We start from the raw sequence: 12,190 nt of genomic DNA on the forward strand, positions 1-12,190 counted from the left end.
AGCTGTGCAATTTCAAATAACAGTAAAAAATTTATTGCCGTCTTATTCACATAACTTCATATTCAATACGGATCAGTGTGGTTTTTCGTGCGAAATGATTTCACCAAGAACACTTTCGTATAAAAAAGAAAAAAACACTATTGGATTTGCACATTCTCCAAGTAATAAAGTTACGCATTCCTACACTGTTCAATATTTAATTAATGCTAACGGACAAGTTGTAGGTAATGTATTTATTTGCTTACAAGAGGCTCTTGGAACCTTTGGACGTAGAGTTCAAGCATCGCTGTTCAATGCCCCAAACGTAACTGTTACAGCTAGCTCATCTGGCAAATTATCTACAGCAATTATTACAAACTATGTAAAAGACGTATTATCTCCAAATATAACAGAAAACTCTTTATTAATAATTGACTCGTGGAGTGGACAAACAAATATTAATATTTATAATACAGTATTTCAAACATCTACAAATCAAAATTCATGCGAAATATTAATTATTCCACCAAAGTGTACGTCTATATGCCAACCTTTAGATGTCGGATTTCATAGACAATTAAAACTTTTAGCTAAAGAAATTTTAAATGCTATACAATTATTCTGTAATGATTCTTCGATGAAATTGTTTTGGACAACTAGAAATGGCATTATAAAATTACATTCGATTCTTCATCATCAATTATCTGCGCCAATATTTAATAATTTGATTAAACATGCATGGTTCGCTTCTGGACTCATAAATGAAAAGTGTCAATTCTTAAATGTAAAACAAGTTTGTTTTTCTTTTTTAAACACTGACAGTTTAAATTGTGTCGAGAGTAATTGCGAAAATCTTCGATTTGTTAAATGTGCACGATGCCAACAGATTCTTTGTTTATTTTGCTTTGTTGAAAAATATCATGTAAATAGTTGTCCATCTAATAATTTGTGAATATAATAACTTTTAAATATATCTATTAAAATGTATTTATTTATTACGTTTCGATTGTTTTCTTTATATTTATTCTATCAATACTTTTATATTAAATTTCATTGTTAAACTAGTATATATATCTAATCTTTTATAATATTTATTTGAGTTATTTCTTCTTCTACTCTGTAAATGTAATACAGTGATACCTGTTTTCATAGTGTTTAATACTAAAAAAATTAAGAAATTAATATAAAATGAGTATAAAAAACTAATACAATGGTCTCCGAAACAGAATCACCATCTAACTGTTTTTGATTGATCAAAATTAATAATAACTGTTCGGCCTCTTCAATTGTTTGCGGTCTCTGTTTCATTAGCACATTTACGCCTTTCGCTACATCAGCCTCCTTTTTGCTTCCTTTTTCGCCACAATGAAACTTATCGTGGATGATGACTTCCCGAAAAGTACAGTACATGCGACCGATTTCAGCAATTTTAATGCCAGTCACGTATTTTTTAATGATTTCCTTCAACTCGATCGTGTTCCTGGCCTTGTTCGAAGGGCTACTGGCTCTGGAAACTTTCTTTGGTCCCACGATGGAACTAAAAAGAATAGAAGCAATGGAATTGTTTGGCTAGACGCGCGGAGTAATGCTCGTACAGCAAAAAACACCGCCACGAGGACTTGTGAGCAGAAAAATGCATGGGTCGCTCTTTGTTTTCGCAAAATTAACAACGAGATCATGTGGCACGCTGACGAAATCCGAGGCAAATTTTTTGCAAAAAATCGACGAAAACCAAAGTCAATGAAAATCGAGGTATACTGTATCTTCCTCCACGACCCTTTCACTACTAAAAATTTTCATATTTGTGTTAAACTACTATAAAATAGTATGACATTTGATTGCTATTAATCCTGATTAACACTTTTAGTAAACATTACAAATTTAATATAGAGTTTGTATACTTTTAACGTAATTAAACTAAATTTTATTAATTTTTCTCCCATTTTCGAAAATTCCAGAATTTATTCTAAATGTAATATCGCCGTCTTCCTCCGCGACCCTTTCACTTCTAAAAATTTGCATATTTGTGTTTAAGTACTATAAAATAGTACGACATTTGATTGCTAATAACTCTGATTAACGCTTTTAGTGAATACTAGAAATTTGTCATAGACTTCATATACTTTTAACGTAATTATCAACTAAATTTTATTAAAATCTATTAGATGACACTCCGACAGTTCCCTTGTAAGTATAATTCTAATTGAACTATAATTATGATGCAATAACTGAAATATATACATATATAAAAACAACAGGGTTATAATAAAATCAGCTTTTGTCTTACTGGGATTCAATATCTATATTTACATCATTATTTATTGTTCTATGTAAGCAGTATATAGAATGATACTTACGATCCAAGATGCCACCATTATTATTCTTCAGTGCTAAAGAAAAGTTTTGGATTTTTACTTTCAAGAAATTATTTTTTATAACAACATAAGAAATTTAATAATTAAATTAAGTTAATTTTTATATTTATATAAAAAATTTAATATAAGGCAATCTTGGCAAAATGTTAGCTGCAATGGCCTTGGTGACCAGTGAACTATCGTGCAAAATGGTTTTGTGCAGACTGGTAATGCAAGAGCAAACATTTTTCTATATTCATTGAATTAAAATAAACATAAAAATTAATTATTGTAAAAGTAATGTTATAAATTTACAGATATTAATAGCAATTTTGAGGAATAATTTTTTGTGATAATGTTAGTGAATTATTTTATGTATTGTCACCTTATGGAAAGGCACACATTTATATTCACTGTAACATGAACATTATTGTAATCATATATTGTTTTAAAACTTATAATATTTAAAATGAATTTTCTTTCTTATATATTCTTTTGTCAAATTGTATTTAATAACAACAAGAAAGGTATGAGACAAAAGTATATACTGAGTATATATTTGAATTCGAGGACTGAGACGAGTTCAACGATACCCTACTTTTGGATTGGAGACCAAAAATAAGAAAGTTATTATATTTATGATTTCTTGCCTTTCACAATGCATTCTACACCACTTTAGAGTTTTCCACTAGGTGGTGCTGTTTGTAGTACATTATACATTTCCTTTTTTTTCTTTTGTTCAAGTACTACCATGAATCAATAACTAGTGACGTTAAACATTCGACAGTCTATCGGGAGCACGAACAGTCGAACATCACCTAGTGGAAAACTCTAAAGTGGTGTAGAATGCATTGTGAAAGGCAAGAAATCATAAATATAATAACTTTCTTATTTTTAGTCTCTAATCCAAAAGTAGGGTATTGTTGAACTCATCTCAGTCCCCAGACTTCAAATATATACTCAAAGTCCCAAAATTCCATAGGAAGTAATCTATATAATATCCAAATTAATTAGTAATTAATTATTAATGTAGTCCAATAGTAACCCAATAATTTTGGAAAAGATCATTTAGCTTTAATTGATTAAATAATAAACAATAATTTTCCTCATATTAACCAAGTGTAATTGACAGGATTAAAATGCAGTAAATACAAATACAATACAATCAGACAGACAGAAATTAACTATTTATCATTTCTTAAAATATTTTATATTAAAGTAACAATAATCTGTACGATATCTTAATAGAGAAACCCTATAACGTACTGAATTTTTCAATTTCAAAAACTGGAGCTTGCTTGGACAGCTTATTGAATTTTATTTAATTATAAAATAAACAAAATATAAATGTGTTTTAATTCAATTAGTAGGCAAAATTAAATTATACAGTTTGTTTTTTCTTTTATTTTGCTCCATAACTTTAAATTTCAAACTACAATAAAAGTTCATTAATCTGATACCTATGGGACCAGAGTAGTGCCAGAGTTTTTTTTTGCTGTTGTTCAATTATTACTCATTCTCTTGAAGATCCTTTAGTGATAAGCATAAATTTCACTGAAGAGAACAAATCATACAAGGAACACGCTAGTAATTTACAATTCCAACTTTATTATACTAGGAAATGCATTTCATGCCTGTCCCTCCTCAGTCCTTTATTACAGATGTTTGACTATTTAAAACTATGCTAGTGACCACTGGATAAATCAACTTTGTATTCATAAGGTGATAAATAAAATTAAAATTAAGTTAACATAAGGCTATAAAAACATTTTTAAAATATTTTATCAAATAAAAAAGGGGTTATATACCTCTATGCAAGTGAAAGTAAATGTAAATTTTTATAATTTAATCAACCTTTTTATAAAAGGTTGATTAAAAAAAAAATACCAGTAAATAAAATAAAACTAACATTATAAAATTTCAAACAAACCAAAAGGTTTTTTGTGTACAAATAAATGTAAATGACCACTCGCCACACCGGGATATAGTTAATCACATACTCCGAACTGATTATGGTGTGCAGATAAAGAAAACAGACAAAAACAAAAGTTTTCAAACTCCTTCTGAGTTCTTCATGAGGTTTTGTACGATTCCCCGATGGTTCTTCATAACAGCTTTTGGAATAAAATTTGAACAAGCATCTGAATACAGTATAAGATCAAAAAATTATTAAAACCACATCACACTTGCGCAAAGAGTCGCCCTACCAGGACTCAATGAACGGCTGAACTGTGTTGTCAATCAACTCTTGCCAGGCCATTGACAAACCATTTCCTCTTTATAATTAACAATAAAGTTCAGCCATTTGTTGAGTCCCGATAGGGCAACTCTTTGCACAGGTGTGATGTGATTTTTTGAACTTATATCCAAATGCTTGTTCAAATTTTATTCCAAAGCTGTTATGAAGAACCATCGGGGAATTGTACAAAACCTCATGAAGAACTCAGAAGGAATTTGAAAACATTTGTTTTTGTTTGTTTTCTTTATCTGCACACCATAATTGGTTCGGAATACGTGAATAAATGTAAATGTTTTTAAAATGTTGATTACATAAAGGAAAGCCTTTTAATTTTATTTTTAAAGGAACTTATTAATCACTTTAAAATCTTTGCTGTACTTTGTATTCTTCAACCAAGTTGATATTTACAGATACATGATGCACAAGCACAATTATAAAACATGGAAGATGAAATGGGTTGGATGGCATTCACAACTGGCTCATCTAACTCTGTAGTAATGCCAGATCTCACTGATGATTATTCCTGATTTTAATTCATTCTGTTTTCTTTAATTTTAATGATTTCTAAATGTTCATAACATTTTCTTTTCTAAGGATTTTAACATCATTACCAGTATGTTTCTTGTATGACTTGTTCTCTTCAGCAAAATTTATGCTTATCACTAAATGGTGCCAGATTGAGAAAATACAAAAATGTCAATAGTCTGATAAGTTATATTCAATCTGAACATTGCACACATTGCTATACATCTTATTCTAGTGTCATTATGTATGAAAGCTCCTTTTACAGATGGTACCATGCAGATATAGTAAGGATCAAATCATTGTCAAAATTATGAACTTTGGATGATGTTTTTAAGTCTGATCCTGAAAGATGTTTGCATCAACTTGTTTGGTGGTTATGGCACAAACATGTGTTAGGCATAGGAAAGCATCAGTGAAAGTATTTGACACGATACAAAAACAAGGTTTTGTACAAAATGAGTCATTTTTCTATATCACATTGCTCTCAAATCCAAGGTCAACCTCCAAATATACACAATTGTGTGGTATTTATGTATCACATATTTGATTTATTTCCTTTCTTTTGACTTGTATCTCTGCATTTCATATCTTAGTGCCATTTTCTCTGGGTCTGTGCACTATTTGTTTTTTTTTCCTCTTCTCTTTTCCTTCCTCTTGTTAATACCTGTTGACCTGAACACATGAAAAATTAGAAATTTCATTTGAGGATAGGACAGGATAGAAGAAAAGAAGTTGTTTGGACTGAGTCAAGGTGAATAAAAACAAGAAAAATGGAACTTGGAGGAAAAAGTCCCATGCAAGGAGGATGGAAAAGAAATTGCCTATGGAGAAGATAGTATTGTTGGAATCTCCCCTAGGAAAATTAAACTTTGATTTTTAATATAAAGACAAAGCATCAAAGAGATGAGTCCAAGAAGAACCATGAGTGATATTGTTCACTTAGTGGTAACACTCTTCTGTTAATTTTCATAAAGTATGTTGCCCATCCAGTAATTATTCTTCTGTTTTCATTTCCTTTTTCTCACTTTACACATAATACATGATGTTATTATTGAAATTTTTTAATAACTATGATTGATTATTGAATGAAGTTGTACTGACCATCAGAGCCGGCACTAGAGTTTGTGCTGCCCAGAGCAAGACATGCATTTGATACTCTCTAACCTGCTACATAAAATGAAAAAAATTTTGTTTTGAAATGCCATATCTTGCTCCATTAATAAACATTCAACTTGTGCAGTGTAATATAAGTAAAAATAAAAAAAGAACTATACGAAATTTTCAGGCATATTATTTTTTAAATTTATAAAAATTTGCCACCCTGGGCAAATGCCCAGTTTGTGCACATAGTAGTGCCAGCCCTGCTGATCATTGTTGTAATATTTTTCTAACTTTTTTGTAATGGGATTAAACAACAAGTTCATTTATGATTAAAAAAGAACTTTTGTAATTGCATTTACTGCCCTTGCTTCAACTTCTGGTTGTGATCTTTAATACATCTGATTTGTGGATAATACTGGATTAATGAACTTATATTGTAATTTGTATTATAAAATTTATTCAAGAAAACATTAAAGCAAACAAAAGCATTTTGTACATAAATTGTCTTCAGGTAGTACTCAAATTGAAATTAATGCCAATATTGGCATTGATTTCAATTTGAGTACTGCCTGGTTAATCGTTTATCATTATGATAAAGATGATTAACCAATAACCAGCTGCTAGAAAAGAAAAATATAATAAGTATTGAACGTATTTAAAAATAAATGTAAAATATCAGAAAAATCTTTCTTAATATAACAATATATTTCAAATTAGTAAATAGCTCGCAAATATAACTATTAAAAGAAAATATTTTATTCAAATAGTCAAGCTGATGCAAGGTAAAGCAAACAATTGATTGGAGCAATAAATTTTTGATGCATTATTTTGAGGCAGTGAGAGTTCTAAATAGTTATTAATATGGAAGCAATGATAATGGTGCATAACTAACTGCTGATGATGATCCCCTTTCAGCTAATTTAATTGCTGCAACTTGAACACTAACTATATGGTGTATTTACTCGGACACATGGCAAATTTCATCACTAATTTTTCTTCAGTTGACTCAACTGAAGAAAAATTAGTGATGAAATTTGCCATGTGTCCGAGTAAATACACCATATAGTTAGTGTTCAAGTTGCAGAATAAGCACCGGCACGGTTTCATAAATACTACAATAAAAATTTAACTGCTATAATTCAATATCAGTAATGTAGAGAAGCATTTATGTTAATAATTTTACAAAAATATTATTTGTTCATTTCATCTTTCAAATATATTAATTTTGTTACACAAATGAATACTCAAGAAAATATTTTAATGAAAGAAAATCATTTGCTAATTTTAAAACAGTACTCTGCTAAGACTTCTGATATTTTCTATTTGTAATTTGTTTTTAAGAAATAGCAAAAATGTTCAAATGAATTGACAATAAATCTTGCACAAATCTAATTAAAATAAACTTTTTATCATATGATAACAATTTATTTAATAACTAATAAATCAACAAATCACTATTGAATTCAATGCTTCTAAAACATGATTAAACCAACAGAATTTAAGAATGGACACTAGCTTATTTTTATTTCTAGAATCATTATTATCTATAAAAATACACTGATTATAGTAGGAAATGTAATATACTTAATTAATAACAGATCCTTGTTTGTTTGTTTTTAGGAATAAACTGATTATAGTTTACTACTTTACCTACTTAGTTAGTTTTAATAACTGAAGATTTGATTTTATTATTATTCTTAATCAGTGATTTAATATTTAATAGAAAGAAATATTTGAAAAATCAAAAACAATTCTTAAAAAGAATGCTTATTAATCTACCATTTTCTGATAAAATTGTCGTTAATTTTTCTTGAATTTAAGGATTTAATTATGCAATTTTCTAGTTTGTTTCTTTATACACAGCAATGGGTTATCTGCTGAAGGGAGATGCTTTCCAGGACTTTCTATAGGATAAATATGAAAAAAACCTGGAAAACTATGTGCCAGCCCACTTTTGAGGCATGAACCATAACCAACTACTAGTATTCAATGATTTTTATCTGCTCAGCTATTGGTGGGTGCAATTTTCATAGAGTATTAATAATAAAAATGATTAAAAAAATAAAAATTTCCAAATAAATATATTCTATTTCTTAAAATGTTTAAAATAAATATATTTCTTTTATAATAAGAAAAAGCATATAAACTAATTGACAAAATATTTTTTGGCTAAAGTTGAAAAGAATCGAAAAATTAACTATGTATGAGTTCATTTGTCTCATGCATTCAACATTCGAAAATGTAATAGCTTATTTAGTTCAAACCTAGTAATGGCTGATTAAGATGATCAAAAACATTAATACAACAGTAAATTATAATGAATTAATGAGATAATTTTCCTTTAAACAGAATCCACTAATTATTCTCTTTTTACAAAATAATAACTTATAACTTTACATACTTGGAAGGTTGGAAGAAGGAGCTAGATAAATGTAAATAACTTTAACAAAATACAAAGGTAGTAAAGCATAATTTAATATACTTTTTATAATGATCTTAAAATACACTTCACGCCAACATTCAAATAAAATAAAATAATTAACACTTCAGTGTTGTGGCATTACAAATTGCGACTTTTTAGATTTTAGACATACTCACTAGACTTATCGAAAGTGCTAGCGAGTACGTCTAAAAAGTGGCAATTTGTAATACTGCAACACTGAAGTGTTAATTACTTTATTTTAATATATTTTTTAATATAAAATTTTGTATTTAATTGTATAATTCCATTTTAAATATATATTTATTAGAATAATATGTTAATCTTAAAATGATTCTTTTGACTAGGAATTCTGGTAAAACTTTTCAATTATCAATACTCTCACACAATACAATTTTCAACTTTCTTCTGAACTCTCTTTACATTCTAGTTTTGTATGTAAGCTGAAGATGACTCAATATTGAACTTGAAAATGTCTCATACCTAATAAATGTCATTAAGTTATAAGAAATAAGATCAACTACAGAATAATATGATAAAAGATAAAATGATTAATTCTGTTTGTCAAATATAATGTTTATAGCAATAAGATTAGGTAAAGTGAAGTGTTTATATTGTTCGTGATTTTGTATAGTTTTATAATAAAGCTAAATAAATTTGAAGATTGTTAACATGTGCTAATATGATAATTATCAATTCACATCAGAAGAATCTGAATTAAATTAAAGTAGTCCCCTAAAAATTACAATTTAATTAAGTCTTAAAATATTAATGAATAAAAACAATATGTAATTGTTTTATACTTTGACTTTAACGACTATGTAGAAATGAAGTTACAGCCAATATTTTTTCAGTGTCTTGATTTTTGAAATTTGTATAATTATTTTAAATATGGGACATACCAACGGATTTTATGGAAGAAAATATCAGCAACAACTAATAATTTTCATAAAAGTTTTTCTATTTAAACATAACTTAATATATAAGAACAAAGAATAATGTTTCGATAAAATATGGACATACGTTGTATAAAGTGAACAGTTTGGAATGTTTGGATGCTTGATATATATCTGATTTAAAAATTTATTTTTATGAATTATCAATGACATCTTTTAAAAAAGTCATATTTAATATTCCACATCTTTATCTGGAAAATCAAAATAATCTTTTAATACTTTGTGAAAATAATTAAAAAACAAATAATTATATAGAAAAGTAATAAAAATTAAATAATTATAACACACAAATAATAAAAATTAACTAAAAAATAAATTTTAAAAAAATTCAACTTCTTAAAAAGCTTTTCTAAAAAAAAAACTTTTACAGCAGAATTTGGGGAAATTACCAACAAAATTTTTAATTTCTTATCCTCTTTAATGATGATCTCACCTGCTGCTATAGCTGTTAGTTGAATGTCCGATGATCTTTTATGGATTATTTTATTATCGCTGATAGAGGATTTTACTTAAAAAGAAAAAGTAGCATACAGAAAATAAATTTTCTAATCAAATAATTAGAACAACATAAATAATAAAAAATAAAAAGTATAAAAATAAATATAAGTTAGAATAAAAATTGTTCAGGCTTTTACATCAAATCTGAAAATAATTGGTTTTTGCTAAAATGAATATAAACAGATCATTGCTGATATAAAAAATGAAAGAAATATAAATTAATAATTAGTAACTCAATTTTCATGACAAAATATTAGTTTGATTACTTAGAAAAGATTATCTTTTAGTCACTCAATAAAATGTAAATTTCTTATACTTTCACTAACCTATTGAATATATTTTATTTCATTTCTTATTTTTATAAACCTTGTTCTTAATATTTTATTTCAGAGGGTATTGTTATAAAGGTGCTCTGGATTCAAACTGGAGTTGACCAACTGTAATGAGCTGTTCATTTTGTTTTTTGCATAATATTAAGTTTTGTATTTTTACCAGGTACGTATAAATTTCATTATTACGATGATGATTTGATGAAGTGTATCCTACATGGTATATATATATATATCAGTGCCTAGCACCAAGCCAGAACGGAGTCAAGGCATAACTGCAGAACAAGCTATTATGTTTTCTTAATGTTTATTTTAAAAAATTCCTGCTGTTGTGAAACATTAACGTTTCAAGACTTTTGCATAGTATATATAGTATGAGGGCTGTGTAAGAAAAACTATTGGCACTAATTATTTTTATTGTATCAGTTTGGTCAATGGTTAATATTTGTACAAGTTATAAGTAAAAAGCATTCTTTTGTTATTGTTGTTTAAATTAATAATTAAGTTTATTTAGAACACAACAATAAATGCAAAAAATATTGCTTAATCACATTGTTGTAGGCCTATTTATTGTTATAAAACTTTGAGAGAACTTTGTTAATTATAAACTAACTATTGTAAGCATTAAATTTCATTGTTAACAAGTTTATTTTGTCAAATTTTGAAACGATCTACCTAAACTTAGATATAAGGTTGAAATTTGTGACCTTTCAGGTAGCAAGATAGAAAAGTTTTGATTTATAGTTATATTCAGTTAGTTACATTATTTATTTTGCATTTTGCTTCAGTTATTTTGCATTTTGGGGGTTGAGTTATGTAAAATCACAACTACTATTTTAACACTTCCCAACCTGAACCTCATTTGCATAATTTCATAGTAGGATTCCATTAATTTACTGTTTAAATATGACTAAAATTATTAGATAATATTCTATTTATTTTTTATGACAGATGTTGGGAGAGACATGAGTCAAGCAAAATTTTAATTTTTTGTAAGCATGTTCAGTATTCAAATCAGCAAAATGTAAAGGATCTTATCAGATTGACTAGCAAAATAACCTTTACTGCTGCTGGTCAGTGTTTAGTTATTAAATTGTAAGTGATATGTGCTGATTAAAGTTTTTTCTTCTTCTAGGTTCTTTTTGCTAATCAGACAACTTGTTTGAGATCTTGAATACTTGTAGTTTTTACTAATCAATTTTATTTACTGTAATAACTAAATTGAAACTGTAATATTTGAATCCTATATTAATTATTGTAACATTTTGTTTGTAGTCTGAAATTCCAAGTACTAGCATGTCTAGTTTCATAAAGTGTGAGAGATGTGTGTTTATTTTTATTTACAAATTCTGGTGATAGAATAATTTGCAATGATCAAAGATGTCAATAAAACACTATCAATATTATTATTATCCAGTTTCTGTTGTGTGTCAACACACAACACAAACCAAAAAACTCCAGTTAAACTTTTAATTCTCCTGCTTTCTTTTTTAAACATATTCAATCTGATGATGATAGCTAAAGTTATTGAAAACATTTGTTTATTGTTAAACATTTTTCGTTTTTTCATTTCTTTAATATCAAATATAAGTTTTAGGAATTGTTTTCATATTATCTGTAACAAATAAAAATTTATAGCTAAAATAACTTGGAATATTTTCTACATTTTTTAGAAAATATCATCCACAAGCATATACAATACAAAATTGATTGTTCAGTATATCAAACATTGCAAAACCTAACATGTATATAGAAACATAACCAAATGA

General features: G+C 27.4%; 1 protein-coding gene across 10 annotated transcripts in view; it reads right to left on the reverse strand.

The window, feature by feature from the left end:
- Positions 1-12,190, reverse strand: part of LOC136988659 (calcium/calmodulin-dependent protein kinase type II alpha chain-like) — a 205,537-nt gene that overhangs the window by 36,446 nt on the left and 156,901 nt on the right. For 6 of the 10 annotated variants that reach the window (XR_010882794.1, XR_010882793.1, XM_067286571.1 and 3 more), the window contains 2 exons: positions 10,028-10,102; positions 2,337-2,369 (listed from right to left, as the gene is read on the reverse strand). The exons of 2 other annotated variants lie outside the window; for them this stretch is intronic. Coding sequence is in view for 6 of the 8 variants with exons in the window: in XM_067286571.1 (XP_067142672.1) it covers positions 2,337-2,369; positions 10,028-10,102 (108 nt within the window). In the remaining 2 variants the exon portion in view is untranslated. The remainder of the gene's footprint in view (positions 1-2,336; positions 2,370-10,027; positions 10,103-12,190) is intronic. 2 more of the 10 variants (XM_067286574.1, XM_067286573.1) reach the window with 1 other exon arrangement.

This window comes from Centruroides vittatus, unplaced genomic scaffold (assembly GCF_030686945.1).
Source record: "Centruroides vittatus isolate TY-2023 unplaced genomic scaffold, ASM3068694v2 scaffold_373, whole genome shotgun sequence".
NCBI classification, from domain to species: domain Eukaryota; kingdom Metazoa; phylum Arthropoda; class Arachnida; order Scorpiones; family Buthidae; genus Centruroides; species Centruroides vittatus.